The 17,660-nt window shown below is 40.9% G+C and overlaps 1 protein-coding gene across 1 annotated transcript in view; it reads right to left on the bottom strand.

Moving 5' to 3' along the window:
- Positions 1–3,082: 3,082 nt before the first annotated feature.
- LOC145412174 (putative G-protein coupled receptor Mth-like 3) overlaps positions 3,083–17,660 on the bottom strand; it is an 80,038-nt gene continuing 65,460 nt past the window's right edge. Inside the window, exons 4-7 of the mRNA XM_080282106.1 lie at positions 5,303–5,490; positions 4,635–4,812; positions 4,117–4,212; positions 3,083–3,881 (exon numbers count right to left, since the gene is read on the bottom strand). Of these exons, the coding sequence (XP_080138232.1) occupies positions 3,083–3,881; positions 4,117–4,212; positions 4,635–4,812; positions 5,303–5,490 (1,261 nt within the window). The remainder of the gene's footprint in view (positions 3,882–4,116; positions 4,213–4,634; positions 4,813–5,302; positions 5,491–17,660) is intronic.

Here is a 17,660-nt window from a genome sequence, read left to right as displayed (position 1 = left end):
GTGTACAATGTTGTTTAAATATTAAGGTTTACAGTTTACTACATAATGCAACTTGCCAAAGTGTGTTCACAAGTTTAATATGTTCATGAAACTATTTTCTGTGTACTATAATTTACCATACCTCTCATGAACAGTGTTGTATATAAAATGTATGAGTGTCAGTCGTAATAGCAATATAAACCACCTTGTGGCCGTGGATGCCCTTTGTGGTTCTTTACGTCAGCAGTATTATTTTGTAGCATTTATTTCAAATGCTTGACCTGACAAATCAGAGCTACACTGTCTTTCATTTGAAAATTCTCTCGTCCCCATAACACCATCATAAATGAATGGTAACAGCTGTGTAAAATGTTACTGGAGATGGCTGGCAGGTGTTGATTTGGAGTTGCTTGTCTGCCCCTCGTTGTACTGACCTTAGAAGCTGCTCTGTCTCACCGTACGCAGATTTGACAGCTTTCAAGTCGTTTTCAAGACAGCTTGTGTACCTAACTTGGTTTGATACTAAAGCCTCCCTCCCTCCTCCCCCCCATTCCTATCCCTCCTACAGCATAAACTCCAGAGCCTTCACCTCCTGTTCTGGTCCTCAGAGTGTGGAGAGTGAGCAAGGCCACACTCCCCTCGGCTTCACTTGTACTGTTCTGTTCCATTTTTGTCACACACAGAAGATTTTTCGAGACAGTACTACTTTCATATTTGCTCAGAAATATAGTAATTACATCATACCCACGTCAGTTTTAGTTGTTTCTGTTATACAACTGATTATGTATAGATAATTTTTATAAGTGAAGATGATGAAGTATGTAACACGCTATATGTGACAAATGTTTTTAATAAGTGAAGATGATGAAGTATGTAACACGCTATATGTGACAAATGTTTTCAGTGTTGGAATATTATCCAGTGTGCTGAACAGTATACAGTAGTACAAGAGCCTTTTCATTGTCATAAAATGAGTGATTCTTGTCCTCTGGACCTAAGTTCTGTGTCAGTCAATACACCTGCCAGTCAGTTCTTTTATGTAAGATATGTATATAATTTAGATGATAAAGTATCCACAATTGTAAATCACTGCACAACGTATCACGTGCATAATTTTGTAAAATCTTTTGTATGCTCTTATTAAATAAGCTCATATGATGACACTTCTTTATTATCTTACTAATAAGAAAAATCATGCCATAAAGCATGAAGTTTGGGGGTACTAATAGTTTCAGTATACATCCACATTTTCCGGCACCGGTAGTTTGTTGTGCAGACTGGACATCAGCCTGATATGTTGAGAAAATTCCAGGATTGTTGCGGTTCTTATTTTTTATCTGAGTGGGATGAAGGAATGGAAATGAAGATTTGTTTAACATCTGACCGTTGGAGGCTTTGCTCGTGTGCACTGACCTGTCGGGCAATAGCAGGAACAGGATACCTAACTGGGCCGACAGTAACAAGAGAGTCAACGGAGGTTTGTGCCAGTCCACCATCCTCCTTTCGGAGAATAGGGAGGGAGCTGAGAGACGCTATACAGTGTCTTTTGACTCCCTCTATGACCCCAGAGCAGAGGATGGTGGATTGTATAAGTGCAACTACTTGTTCATCCTGCAACCCACCTATGTTACTTCTTCTTGTCCAAAAACTGTCCTAATAAATGCCATGAGTGCGTTGAGTCTGGGGCTGCACCACCTCTGTTCATACAGAGGATGGAATGGATTTCTGACGCAAATTATTGTCTGGTTGCGTATGGCGGGATAACAGATGGACACAGACCACTTCACTTCACTGCTCCATGATTTGGGCATTTCGTTTCTCACCGGCCCCTACACTGTCTTTGGCAACGCGGAATGGCTTGCCCAGAACATGATCCAGCGAAACGTAAAGTTTTTATTCCAATTTTTATCCCAACCTACACGACTGGACAGTTTACGTCAGAGTATGCTCGACTCATGACGTATTGTGACACTAGATTGTTACTGATGCAGAAGCCTTCCTCACATCAATTAAGCAGAAACGACGATCAGTATTTGAGGTTTATTTCTCAGTCAAGAATATAATATATTTGCTCTTTCTCAAGCTTTTATATTACACAGTAACACAGTACAATCTATCTGAGACTAGAGCAATGGGACTCTCATGCTGCTGCTGTGCTGATGCTTAGCCTTTGTCATTTATGTGCCTAGAAATTCCTCTATTGTACCGCTTGTATTAACCTCTTCAATTAGTACTCGTATTATTGTTTATTCTTGCTGTCTCCAGACGATTTTCATTAAGTACGGAAATATTTCTGGTACTGAAGTGTTTAATTAAGGGAATATGAAACCCACACAGGTCGAAAAGTCTCTCCTAAGAAAAATATAGTCATCTGGAGACAGCAAGAATTAAATATAAAACACGTCCTTAGGCTGTGCGAGATAAATAAGAATCCACTGCGACTTACAAATTCAGTTATCAGAGCTACTTGTGGTGCTTACTGTACACTACTGGTGCTGCGCTCTAATTACTAACACCACCACCACCATTACTACTTCGCCACCACAATAAATGAAACGTTATATGAATTTGTTTATAGATAAATAGATAGATTTTTTTTTTCAAATTGCTCTTATAGTTGCACTTCCTGCACATCTCAGAGAATCAGTAAAACCAAGCAGTTCACAGCGTCAGGGATGCAATGTACTTGTGAAATATTTGCACTCATATGCACTGCAATTATGACATCAGCTACTTATCACTGTTCCATGAAGTCCTTTCACGGTTTGAAGTCTTGGTCACCAAGGTTATCCAATCTTCATCTCCCGACAGGATATTAGACAGCATTTTTAAACTGATTGGGAAGGCATAATCCAGATTTTACCATCATTATTGGTGTGCATGGTGATAAATTAATAAAATTCTCTCTCTCTCTCTCTCTCTCTCTCTCTCTCTCTCTCTCTCTCTCTCTCTCTCTCTCTCTCTCTCTCTCTCTCTCTCTCTCTCTCTCTCTCTCTCTCTCTCTCTCAGTTGAAATGCATGCTGGCTACTGCTCAACCCCACAAGTGTAAATATGACCATTAAGTTTGTGGGCTTGCCTTCCCCAGCAGGTCTACGAGTCTGATCATTTGTGAATGCCTGATTCACTTCTGGTAAGTCCCTGACAGACGACTTTACCTCCCTTTGTTGGAAGCCCAGGCTCTTCAGCACCGAGGGACCAGGTCTTCTGCCTCATAAAGTTCCATTTAGGAAAGGTTTGTCGTTGTTCGAGTGGAGCATAGGTTACACTAGGTCTCTCTTCGCTTGTGTTCAGGGTTGTGATTGTTAAGTCCAGTCCAGTTTCATTCTGACATGGGACATTTTTATTTTCAACTGCGTCAGAAGCCAAGTTTGTCCAAAAGGCAGCTCGGCCTTGTTCTGTTGAACTGAGTACGTTTGGAAAGTATGATTTTGACCAATGAGACCTCCAGCTGGGCATCGTCCATATGGGTTTTAATTTGCTTCCAGTCTGGTCGTTTGCACTAAAGTCTTTCCCCATGTCTCTCTCTCCCTCATCATCTTCCATCTCTGGTCCATCCTCTTCAAACCCTTTATTGTGGAGACCTCGTGACACCTCCTGTTTCCTTCCGAATGTGATGTTCTGGAGGATCTGGTGATTTGTGAGGCGCTGCTGTCCTGTTTTCCACCTGGAACACCATCTTGCCTTGGCCTCCCACAAACCAGATTGTTGTACCTGCTCAAGCACTCTGTTGGAACTTAGGGCAGCAGGAAGACGGGGACGGCTGAGTCCTACTTTATCTCTACCTTCTGCTTTTGCCCACTTATCTAACTGCTCTTGCAGCAGACGACGTTTTTTGCTGCTTCTCAGGAAGGTGATGAAGATGAAGACACCTTGGAAAGTGTTCAGAGTATCCGTCAGAGCCCTGGAACAGAGGAAGCCTGTGAATCATATAAAAAGTGTAACGATTAACAGTGCACAATGGATGTCTGATCATTGTTGAAAGCTGCACTGATAGGAAGACTGATATTTCACGATTCGAGAACTGATATACCTGACATTTCGTTGTGAGTTTCCTAGCTGGAAGGGGTATGAACACCAGCTACATTAATACTGACATAATAAACAAAGCATGTGTAAGAGAGGTAAAGGAACCTCACCACAGCTCTGAGTCTGCAGGTCCCACCAGCCAGGACACCACCTCCATCACCCAGCAGGCTACCATCAGACCAAACAGTGTGAATCGCTGCCAGAACCTCCATCCCCAACACGTCACCACCGAGAAGAAATAAATACGAGCGCTAAGAGTTTAAACTAAGCTAAATGTTGCTGTAACACACAGAATTTTCGCAAAGAGAGTTTATGAAGGAACTTTTCCTGTAATCTCGTCATCTGGCGGGGTAGCGGAACTGGGAGTTCATTGACCCTCTCACTAATTATGACATCTGACCCTACAGTGAAACAGTCATGAACTAACCTTGGTGTTGATGCCTACCCATGCTTATCTCTAACAAGGGTGCTTTACTTATCGAAAGGTTGTTAGGGTTTATTTTCCCTAAGGAGCAATATAACAATAGTTGTCTCTAGCTGGAGTCTTACACGAATTAAAAAGTTGTTAGGATTTAACTTCCTTAAAGAACAGGATAAGTTGCAGAGAAGAATGATAAGTGTTTCTCACTCAGTCATGTGGGTACGGTAAAGAGTGTGTGAGGCGGTGGTGCAGCAAGTGTGGGGGAGGCAGGTACACCGCTGGTCAGCAAAGTACAAACGCAGCCCCGTATGGCAGATCAGCATTGTGTTGGCTACACACAACACTCCCATCGGACCATAGAAATATGCCAGAATTTCATCTCCGTCTGCAAGAAAATTGAACAACGAAGGTTAGCGAGTATGACAGTCTTAATTTCAAGTCTTGGGAATAAATTTCAAGTCTTGGGAATAACAATGCAAACTGTGAGATTTGACTAGTTATTTAATTTTGACTAGATTAGTGGAGATACAGTATTCCTGAAGTTCTTTCATTATTGCTAGATGTATACGTATGCCATCATCTGAGAATATGAATTTTAACTATTTCACCACGACGACGTCTTTTCTCATAATTTTTGTTACCACCACCAAGAAACGATTTTGTTGAGCCTAAGGTAGAGTTTTCGAGCTGGAGAGGTTCAATATAGTATTCATCATCAACCCATTAAAAGAGGTCGCACACAGGATCAATAAAATCGCCTGTAGGTGGTAGGAGTAAACTAAGGCGTCATTGTACTTAAATGATCAATAATTTATGATAACCAGGAAGCAAAAGTACAAGCGTAGTGACGAGGAGTGAAGTGATATGAGCCGCACCTCTAAACCAGCAATGATTCTGTACGAAGTTTGGTCTGAGGAGCCAGTCAATGTGCTGAGGCAGGAAATGTATGACAATGGCCGCTCCGCCAATCACCAGCGGGCACCCCCAGGCATACACTGCATAGGCTATGAAGATCCGCAGGTCGTCAGCACGCCGATACAGCGGGACAGCCCGCACAGTTAGTCTGCGGCAAAGACAACCACCACTATAGTCTCACCAATCTAAAACCAAGGTTTGGGTGGGGTCTGGCGCTGGGTGCACCCATGCCATACTTCCTAAACGAGCGATGAGTAGATTCTGTTATATATGTAATAGGCATCACAGATAGGTACACACATACTAATACAATATAAACGTAAGTATTCTAGCATATCAAAGGAAGGTAAACTTGTAATGCATATGGCTCTTGTACATCAATAAAGAAACGTGGCATACATATTTTACAGTGGTGCTGAAAAAAATGTAGTTACTTTTACCGACTTTCACGGTAGTTCTAAGTTGGGTAAGTAATGTAACAATTACGTTTATAATATAATTTGAAGGAATCAGTAGAACATACGCTATTTTCTTAATAGAAATAAATAAGTTAAAACACTCACGAGCGGCAACATCCAGATCCATTGGAGGGAGATTTAAGCTTCTGTCACGTGCTTCCACTGTTCACTTTGTTATATAACTTAAATTATATTTATAACTTAAATTAGTTTGTCTTTACACACACACAAAACACACACACACACACACACACACACACACACACACACACAAAAGTGGGTGAAGTCATGTCAGGCCAGGTGGCGAGGTGTGAGCGGACGAACTCTAACGGTGTCAGGTCAGCCACTACCCAATCAGAGTATAGGAAACAAGGCAACGCTGTAATCCGGGAAATCCCCGGCTGGACTCCATCCAAACCTTGGTTTTAGATTGGTGAGACTATAGTTTTAACTTTTCCAGTCCCAGGAGCAATTGTTCATTACCTCCGCTAGGGTTATGTTTTACCCCGTGTTGGTTTGTCTGTTTGACTGTCTGTTAGCAGGATTACTCAAAAACTTATGGACGGGTATTGATGAAACAACGTGGAGGAGTGGGCCATGGGTCAAGGGAGAAATTACTAAATTTTGGGCGAGATTCGGATCCACAATATCTCCAAAAGTTCTCAACGAATTTCAATGAAATTTTGTGAAAAAGTGGGCCATGGACCAAGAAAGAACTGATTAATTTGGGGGCGGATCCGGATCCGGATCAAGATCCTATATCCATGGCCCCGGATCAGAGATTACTCAAAAAGTTATGAACGGATTGTGATGAAATTTTGTGGATGGTTGTGCCATGGGCCAAGGAAGATATTATTAAATTTGCGGGCTGATCCGGATACGGATCCGGATCAGGAGTATCCCGCACAATATCTTAAAAAGTTCTCAGTGAATTTCAATGAAATTTTGTGGAAAAGTGGGCCATGGACCAAGAAAGAACTGATTAAGTTTGGGGGCGGATCCGGATTCGGATCCTTTTTAATGGCAATGGTATGGGCTGAGGTATGCGCTCTCTGAGAGCTTTCTACTGCTAACAAAGAGACCATTTACTAAGATAGGGAAGGACCAATCAGAAGTTGTCTGAAAAGCTGAATAAAAGTATCTGAAAACAACAAAAGTAAGCTAAAACAAGACTGCCAACATTCAGAAGGGAATGCAAGATTGTTTGAGCAACATAGGTTCGAACGATACATAAGTCCTGGTGTAAAGCGAGGCGCCGAAGCATTCATCACAGGCGCTAAATTCTACAATCTCTTCTGCCAACCTGCCGTGTCGACTGAACTGAAATGACAGACTTGATTATTGATGAGATGATTAAAACCAGAAATGGGGTGGATTCTCTTGGTGATTTCACCATCAAAACATAAGAAAAACGTCAATGTAAAATTATAGGCGGAATCTCTGATATTTAATTGTTAGAGCTGATGACAAAAACACAGTGCTACAACAGAAAATCTTTTTATAATTTGATTTTGTAATTAAGGCATTCACCGATTACAGCCGAACACTCCCTTGGAAAACTCGAGATTCAGAGGGGTTCCTATGCATTGTCGGTGAGTTTTTAGTTGATTATAAAAATAATTGAATGAATGTGTCACACGCAGAAAGAATTTCAACTCTACTTCACATAGGAATAAAGTTATTAGCTTCTTCTTGGCGTGACGGTCGGGTCTGGCCGAGCCGTTCATTTCCAGACTTAACTAAAAGCAAACATCGCTCGCTCGCTCGTAAAAATGAAAGAAGGAATCTGGAGCTATTTGTCCAAGGAACAATTGTGCATTGTTGTAAACGAATTCTTGAAACAATAAAGGAACGGCGCAAGCTGAACAAACATTTGGAAAAAAGAAGCCGAAACAGTACAGTAGTTTTCCACAGTAAGGTGTGGAGACCTAGGGACGTAACTGAACTGAAAGGGAAAAAACAATAATGATTCTTAGGGCAGGTTTTGACAGCACTGTGCACCACCAGTTCCTATAAACAATTGGTGCCAGGCACAACAAACCTCGCCTGACAGTAGTTATCTTATTGTTGTTAAATACCGACTCGTTTCTGCCATTTAGTGTCAGTGCACAATTAAAGTCTAAGATAATGCGGCAATTATTTTCAAGTCGCCCTCTGAAAATCCGTAATCTTGCGTTTGACCTTCAAGGTCACTTAAGGTCAAAGGTCATGCTGCCAAATGAAAGCCTATATGAGACTTCCTATATTTTGATAATAGTAAATGGCTCTATTTTCAAGAGTCTTGAGTTATAGCCCCTTGAATATCCGTGGCCTTGAGTTTGGTCTTTCAAGGTCACTTAAGGTCAAAGGTCAAGGTAACAACTAAAAACCCACATGGGATTTCCTGCATGTTTAAAGTTGCAAATATCTCTCTCTTCAACCAATTTCGAGTTTTGGCCCCCTGAATATCCGTGACCTCGATTTTGACGTTTTTAAGGTCTTGGTGCCAAATGAAAGCCCATATTACTAGTTCCTGTTTCTTCATAATAGTAAATATCTCTATCTTCAACCGTTTTCAAGTTATAGCCCTCTGAAAATCCGTGACCTTGAATTTGACCTTTCAGGTTCAATCAGTTACCTCCAAAATTTCATCACTTTCTTTGGGGACCAGTGCCCACATATTCTGAAAGTTTCATGTAATATCATTCAGCCATTTTTCCGTAATGTTGCTACCAAACAAAAAAACACACAAACAAACTCGATAAAAAACAATACCTCTTCGGACTCCGTCCGGGCGAGGGAAAAAGTAATGTTAGGGAATAAAGCATACGACAGAGGCACAGAGTCGGCATACTGATGGAGTATGCTAAGGGTTACCACTGGAAAATATGAATCCATGAACTCCTAAAATTTGTGCAACAAACATTCTTTACATTTGTTTTCCATTATTGAATGATACGGTTTGTTATGTAATAATTCCACATTAAGGTCGCAGTTTGATTTAAAGAAAGTATATCAGTGAAAGGAGGATCCACTCTAAACCCTACCAGACATACCACAATCTGTCCATCCATCTGACTGACAACTGATTTGCACAGCCACCATAAACTTGATGCCATGACGTCCCGTCCCCTTCTCTCCCCACCTCTGTATGCTAATGAACCTTCTAAATTATGGATTCTAAATCCTGGCATGTGACAAGATGAAACTTTATGCTCTAGAAGCTTCACCTTAGGTGGTGCTGGAAGCTCCGTCTTAGTTGTCAGGCATCAGTATCAATTTTGGTCGGTTAACCCCATTCCATTAAAACATTTCAGTTTGGATTACCCACGACTTGGGCACCCTGTCAGTCACGCTGCCGTCTCACCACCCAGTGGCTTGCACACTACAACAACAGAACATGACATGCCTCTGTTTGTTCTAACTTCCAACTGCAGGGCAACTGGAAGACCAGTTCCGACATATTCTGCAAACCATCCTGTCATAAAGAGTGACACAAACCTTTGATTTCTGCTGACATTCTGCTTAAGGGCTCCTCGTGTTTCTACCTCTAATCACCAAACACTGACTCCGCTATAAGTTCACCTGAGGAGCCCGGCCATGTATGTGTCGCTTTTGTGCTACAGGAAGGAACCTGGAAGGCCTGCCTCTGTGTGCTCTGTGACCCCTTGTACTCGTACACTTGCATCAGAAGAGCAGGTGGGCCATTCTGTATACAGGCAAAACCAAAAGTTCGCTTACTATTCCACTGCCCTTATTTCACACTTAGAGCACGTCTGTTACTTTCTTCTCTAAAGCACCATGCAGAAAACCAACAAAGCCTCTCTCAGCTTGGAAATTATTAGCTAGAAGAGGTAGTGAACAGCAGAAGTTCCCGACTGTAGGTCCTGATTCCAAAGAAGACATGGTCTACTTGCTTACTGATCTGTTACCGCTCCTGAGTTGATGTTATCTATTTATCTATTGCCAGACGCCTCAATCTCGTATGGGGTGGCCACAAACAAATTGCCTCCACGTCGCCCTGTCCCCCTGAGTTGATGCACTTGCAGCTAATTATTCTGCTAAATTGTATAAGCCAGACCGTTCCTTTGTATAGTCAGGACTATATACTGATGCCCCATGAAAAGGAATACAGTACGTGGTGTGTCCAGACCAGGAATACCGTGACCCAACACCTGTAGTGTTAGTGGTATAAGAACTACTCTGTTCCTTCATCTTTCTGCGGTCTCTCTCTCTCTCTCTCTCTCTCTCTCTCTATGTATGTATGTACACACACACACACACACACACACACACATATATATATATATATATATATATATATATATATATATATATATTTAATACTCTCCATTCTTTGGGGGGGAGGGGTAAGCGGGGGAAGGGAATGCTCTTCTTCGTAGGTGTAAAAGTACTTCAGTAGCTTATCATCATCCTACCCTTGCTTCCAGTTTGAGAGGTATGGTGATATAGGACCCAGTAGCAAAAAAGGGAGAAGTTATTAAATACCGTCGCCCAATTAGTTAAGCCACACAAATATTCACACATCGTCCAGGCCTTCGAAATCTTGACTCTACCTAAAAAAGAAAAAAAAATGAATAAATAAATAAAAAACTCCGAACTTTTTTAGCTTTGTTTTAGATGGCCATCATATTATGTCTGTGGGATAGCCATTTCGTCAACTAAAGGTTAGAAAAAAAAACAACCTTTGTTATATACATCTCCATAGGCACTTTATCGACCCATATTGATCCCTTGTCATTTCCTTCACTACCCTAACATCCTTACCTATCTTTCTCGCACGTTCGTTTACAAGACCCGTCCATCTCCATGTTGACCTGCCACGCCTCCTCCCATGTTAAAGCTTACCCACGTACTCCTTTTTCACATCCTTCTTGATATTCACTCTCCATACTACCGCATGAAATAAGCATATGCTCTTCAACCCTTTTATTATTTACACTTCCCTACTTCACAGTTTTCACGAATCGCCAAGTTGCTCATCCTCTTCAGTTTACACAAACCGCACACATCATCACTGTTTTCATTGTTGTCTTTCTGACTTTATACCAAGCTAAAGTTTCACACTCATACATTAATGCTGTCATTAACAAATTCATATACAATCCTCTTGCAGCCACCATACACAGTTCCCCTTTTTTCAAAACAAGGCTTTGTTAGACCGGCCACCATTCCTTCTTGTGCTTCTCCACTCACCACTTCCTTTACACACTTGTCTCTCACTTCTATTGCCGCACTGAGGGTGGTTAAACCCTTCCATCAGTCAAAATCTGTTCATTCACCTCCTCATCATAAAGCATCAGTTTTTCTCTCAACATTCATTACTTTGCTCTACTCATCATTTATCTTCAAACCCGAATGCTCACAAATATTGTCAAATCTCTAAACCAGGCTGCAGTAATCCAGTTTGCTATTAACAAGCAGCACATCATGAACTTCATGCTTTAGAGCTGAAATACTACACCTTCCACTGCTAACAACTCTCTTCACTCCCTTTTTTACCGTACACCTGACGAAGTCAGAGGAGGGAACTGTTATCACCGGCATGAAAAAGAGGTGGCGTAAAGATTTTCGTTTCCGGAGCAAATCTCAGTAAGTATTCACTACAGTCATTAAATTTCATAGTTGTGTGTCTTACAGTGAACTGATGCCCTTTGATAGGTAGGATGCTGTGTCTTAAGTTGTTGTTGTTGTTTTTTTTTTAAATAATGAAAAGGTACAAGAAAAAAAAATATTTCGTTTCCGGAGCAAACCTCAGAAAGCATTAGAACAGGGGTTCCCTACCTGGTGCTCGCGAGCACCACTGTGCTCTCTGATGGTCTGGCAGTGCTCTTTCACAGCGGTTAGAATCGTGTTCACGAGCACCAGCTCTTTGTAGGCCTAACTGCCGTATTCATAATCCCCTGTAAGACCATCAACATCATCATCCGTTTCTTTTGTTATATATACACCCACACCCACACCCACCCACCCACCCACCCACACACACACACACACATATATATATATATATATATATATATATATATATATATATATATATAGATATATATATATATATATATATATATATATACATATATATATATATATATATATATATATATATATATATATATATATATATATATATATATATATATATATATATATATATATTGTTACATAGCCTATGATTTCATCATCTCTTGTATAATTCTAACTTATGATACAGTTTTGTTCATGATTGCATCATCCTTTGTATGATCCTAATGTACAGTATGCTGCATGTTTGTTCACGATTCGCCACGTGGCTTCCATAGTGACCAGGCTTGCGTGTTCTACCTCACTCCCCCCTTCTCCCCTTATAGTAGAGTAAGTCGTTCTTTCTGTTGTTCAGAGCAGGATTGTCAACTCTTCGTCCCCTATGCCTTCATTTGCGCGTCCTTCTTACAAGTTGAATCAAGCTCTGCCGGCCCCCTATATAATGAGCTCAGTCTCTGCATTAGCGGCCACTTAGATCTACTCCTCATTCTGTTCACATCTCTGTCCTCCCCTGTACAGTATATTATTATTTTTGTGAGTGCTCAGGAAGTCTCCAGCCATCTAGCTGCTGTATAATTTGAGTATAAGTGTTATTACCATTTTTTTTTTTTTTACTGTATAGCCTAAGGCCTTAATTCGTAAGCCTGGTAAAGTTTTTATGATTCATATTTGTTCCATACTGTCAGCCAGTATTAGTAATATTTTGTATCTGTAATAATATTATATTTTGCTTTAACCTAGCATTATCCGGTTTTCTCATTTTATCAGGGCTGACTTAGATAAATTTGCTCTTGCTAATTTCGTGTTAATAGAGGCTATTGCAGTTAACTATATATGTAACCTGTTTTGCCATTACATTATCCTTATGAGTCCTGAATGTTTTGTTGTTAGTTTGAGCATTAAACTTTAACTTGTAATTTTACCTAAGTCTTTTCTTTTGAACCTGGAACTTTGCTGGACAGTAGTGAATTTAGTATTCTCACTTGATGTGTTCATTATCTCTCTCTGTTCCGTAACATTAATTTGGCGACCACTTATCAGGACATTCAGGATATTATCATAAGGATATTGCTTGATATTTTGTGACTGTGATTTATTCATGATGTCTACTATCACTACTCTTGATGGAGTCAAAGATTTTTTGTCAAATATGCAAACAGTGTGTGATGTAGAAAACAGAACAAAGAATGAACTTAAGCTTGTTGCTCAACAATTGGGAATTGCTGTTCACTCTCATTCTAAAGATCAAATTGTTGGCATGATTAATAAAAGCTTGTTTAATGTAACTCCTCCAGATGAGCAAAAGCAGATTGAAATAGCTAAGTTACAGCTAGCCCTGCAGGAGGCTCGTGCTAAGGAGGCTGAGTTTCAGGCACGTGCTAAGGAGGCTGAGTCTCAGGCTCGTATTCAGGAGGCACAGGCACAGGCTCAGGCACAAATTGAACTTGCTAGGATTCAGGCAGACCATGAGTATCGCATGAAACAAGGTGGAACTGGATCATCTATCTCTGATGATTTTGATGTGGCTAAAAATGTTAAACTTGTCCCTCCTTTTAATGAATCCGATTTAACAAAGTATTTTCAGTTGTTTGAGAGGGTAGCTACAGGTTTTAATTGGCCTCAAAAGTATTGGCCAGTACTCCTTCAAACTCTTCTCACCGGTAAAGCTCAAGTAAGTTATGCATCTTTGCCTCAGGATCAATCTGATACTTATGATGTAGTTAAGAGCTTGATTCTTAAGGCCTATGAGCTTGTTCCTGAAGCCTATAGAGTAAAATTTAGGACAACTTATAAGCAAGATAAGCAGTCTCATGTTGAGTATGCAAAAATCAAAGAAGATCTGTTAGAGCAATGGTTAAATTCTAAGAATGTAAATTCTGATTTTGATAAATTTAAGCAGATGATTTTGCTGGAGGACTTCAAAAGGTGTATTAATAAAGATGTAAGCCTATATCTTGATGAGAAAAGAATAGAGAATTTGTCTGATGCTACAGTTTTAGCTGATGAATATGTTCTCACTCACAAGAGATATTCTAAAGAAAAAAGGAAAGCTGAGAGTAAGTACGTTGCCTCTACTCAGAGTACAGGTAACAAGAAAGAGAATAAAGATGATGTTTCTCAGGAAGTAAATACCAGCTCCACCTTTAGATTTCAGAAAAGTAAATGTACTTATTGTAGTAAGCTTGGTCATACTACGGAGAAATGTTTCAGGAGACACCGTGATGTGAACAAAAAGGAATCTCTAAATATTCAGTCAATTGGTCTCGTGTCTACTCTTGAGAGTTCCCAGAATTCTTTAACCGAGTTAACTGAAGCTGGTTTGAGGGGTAAATTAAATTCTCATGATGAAGCTCCTCTTTTGAGCAGTAACGTGGGTGACACTCTCAAGAGTTCATGTGCTAATTTCCTATCTGATGGTTTTGTCAGTCCTCTGGACAGTAATGACAGGAAATCAGTTAAAATATATCGTGATACAGGTGCTTGCCAATCCCTTATGCTGACCAGTGTTCTAAGCTCTAACGTTAATTCCTCTGATGAAACTGTAATCTTACAAGGTGTAGGGAATAATTACTTCTCTGTCCCTCTGTGCAAAGTGAATTTAGAGTCTGGTTGTGTTAATGGTTCCGTTATGGTAGGGTTGGTTGAGACACTCCCAATGTCAGGTGTAACTTTCTTACTTGGAAATGATATTGGTGGAAGTCAAGTGTGTCCAGCTCCTCAGTTGTCTAGTGAACCAGTGACTGCGACCCAGGATTGTGATATCCCTGATGTGTTCTCTGCATGTGCTGTCACTAGGGCTAAGTCTAAAGTTACTGGTGATTTAGAGGATAATGATGATGATGATGTTATCCTAGCTGACACTTTTCTTGCTAATTTGGACCACTCACCAGATGAGGCATTACCCCGTAGTGTTGATAATTTGTCTCGTCAAGAGTTGCTTGAGTTGCAGGTTGCTGACACTGAGTTGAAAGGTCTAGCTAACTCTGCTTGCAGTGAGGAAGAGTCAGCTGGTGCTTCTACTTGTTATTATATAAAGTCAGGAGTACTTATGAGGAAGTGGAGATCCCCAACAGCATCAGCCGACTGTGAGTGGGAGGTTGTACATCAAGTTGTCATCCCTCGTGTTTGTAGGCAGGATATCATTGGAGTGGCTCATGATTCCAGTTTGGCAGGACACCTTGGAGTGAGGAAGACTGTGGCACGCACTTTGAAACACCTCTACTGGCCAGGTATCTTCAGAGATGTTTCCTGGTATTTTAAGTCTTGTCACACCTGTCAAGTTGTGGGGAAGTGTAATCAGAACGAAAAAGTTGCACCTCTAGTTCCCATTCCTCCTTTTGAGGCGCCATTCACCCGTGTGTTGGTGGATATTGTGGGCCCTCTTCCTAAGACTTCTTCAGGATTTTCTTATGTGTTGACCCTGATTGATATGGCTACTCGTTATCCTGAAGCCATTCCACTTAGAAATATCTCAGCTAAGAACGTGGTTAAGGAAATGCCAGGGTTCTTCACCAAGTTTGGTCTGCCCAAGGAGGTACAGTCAGACCGGGGAAGTAATTTCATGTCAAATGTTTTCAAGCAGTCTCTGAAAGAGTTGGGCATCACCCAGATCACGTCTTCAGCTTACCATCCCCAGACCCAAGGAGCGTTGGAGAGATATCATCGAACACTCAAATCGACACTCAGGAAATACTGTTTGGAACATCAGAAAGATTGGGATAAAGGTCTTCCATTCGTTGTATTTGCCACAAGAGAATCTCCAAATGAATCACTGGGCTTCTCACCCTTTGAACTAATGTTTGGCCATGAAGTAAGAGGACCCCTTAAGCTACTCAAGGAATGCTGGCTGTCGGAGGAAGATGACGTCAACCTGCTGGAGTATGTGATGAAGTTCAAAGAACAGCTGTCCACTGCTTTACAGCTGGCGAGAGAGAATTTAGGAGCTGCTCAGGAGAAGATGAAGACTTGGTATGATAAGAAGTCCAGGTTATGCCACTTTCAGCCAGGAGATCAGGTTTTGATTCTGCTACTAGTGCATGGGCAACCTCTTCAAGCCAAGTTTAGTGGTCCTTATTTCGTGGAGAAGAAACTCAGTGATGTCAACTATGTCATCGCCACACCAGATCGTAGAAAGAACAAGCAACTTTGTCACATCAACTTGCTAAATTTATATCACAGGCGGGACGAAAATAACCCAGTCTGCACTGTAGCTGTTCCACCCGAGTCTGCAAGTGAAGCTCTCCCATGCAGTATGAGCCTGAGTGATAGTTTGGGGAAGAATCCTAACATCATGAATGATCTCCAGACTAAGCTTTCTCATCTAGCTCCCGAGGAAAGGCAGGAGTTTTCGGCATTACTGCAGGAGTACCCGCAAGTGTTCCGTGACACTCCAGGAAGAACCACTGTGTTGATGCATGATATCGATGTTGGAGACGCAAAGCCAATTAAACTGCCTCCTTACCATGTGAACCCAGTGAAAGTTCCTCTCATCCAGAAGGAGCTTGGCTACCTGTTGGACCACAAGATGATTGAGCCCTGTCAGAGAGAGTGGAGTTCTCCTGTCACTCTAGTCCCTAAGCCAGGTGGGTCACAGCGGCTTTGCATCGACTACAGACGTGTTAATCAGTTAACCAAAACAGACACTTACCCTCTCCCTCGCGTGGAAGATTGCGTAGACATGATCGGAAAGGCTAGGTACATAAGCAAGTTTGATTTGTTAAAGGGATACTGGCAAGTACCTATGACTGAACGTGCTAGGGAGAGCTCATGTTTTGTAACACTAGGAAAGACTTTTGCATGTTCTGTAATGCCATATGGTATGAAGAATGCACCAGCCACTTTTCAGAAGCTCATGAATGTTGTAACAGAGGGTTTGGCAGGGTGTGTTGTTTATATTGATGATGTATTAATCTTCAGTGACAACTGGAAAGATCACCTATGCCATGTCAGTAAATTTCTTGAGCGTTTGGTTCATGCTAATCTTGTAGCTAATTTATCAAAGTGTTAGTTTGGTCAAGCTAAAGTTCAGTACCTTGAGTACGTAATTGGTGATGGACATGTTGCACCACCAGGAGCTAAGGTTCAGGTTATAAGTGATCTTCCCAGACTTAAAAGTAGGGAAGAGCTACAAAGATTTTTGGGAATGGTAGGTTATTACAGGAGATTTGTTCTTAACTTTTCAATTCTTGTATCACCACTTACTGACCTACTGAAAAAGGGAGTTAAATTTGTCTGCACCGATAACTGTGAATCCTCTTTCAGTAAACTTAAAGCTATCCCATTAAGTCAGCCAGTGCTCGCTACTCCAAATTTTGCTAAGCCTTTTAAGATGGCTGTTGACGCAAGTGATACAGGAGCTGGGGCTGTCTTGCTGCAAGAAGATGATCAGGGTATTGAACACCCTGTATCTTATTACAGTAAGAAGTTCACTCCACCTCAAAAGAACTACTTAACTATTGAGAAAGAGCTTTTGGCCTTGATTTTGGGTTTACAGCATTTTTCATTTTATTTGTGTTCTGGTTTTGACCCCATAGTCATTTATACCGATCATAACCCACTGAAATTCCTTAGTAAGTTAAAAGATAAAAATCAGAGATTGACGAGATGGAGTCTACTTCTTCAGGAGTATTCATTAGACATACAACATGTCAAGGGGAAAGAAAATGTTATTGCAGATTGCTTATCTAGACTTTAGACAGATTGTTTTAGAGTAATAAGAAATTTCCTTTGTAAATTTCTTTTCCTTTGTGGGGAGGTGTTACATAGCCTATGATTTTATCACTCCTTGTATAATTCTAACTTATGATACAGTTTTGTTCATGATTGCATCATCCTT

The sequence above is a fragment of the Coenobita brevimanus genome, chromosome 92, assembly GCF_032717465.1.
Source record: "Coenobita brevimanus isolate Jiangsu-jjx chromosome 92, ASM3271746v2, whole genome shotgun sequence".
Taxonomy (NCBI): Eukaryota; Metazoa; Arthropoda; class Malacostraca; order Decapoda; family Coenobitidae; genus Coenobita; species Coenobita brevimanus.
The sequence above is the reverse complement of the archived record's forward strand: the minus strand, read 5'-3'. Positions and strand labels throughout refer to the sequence as shown.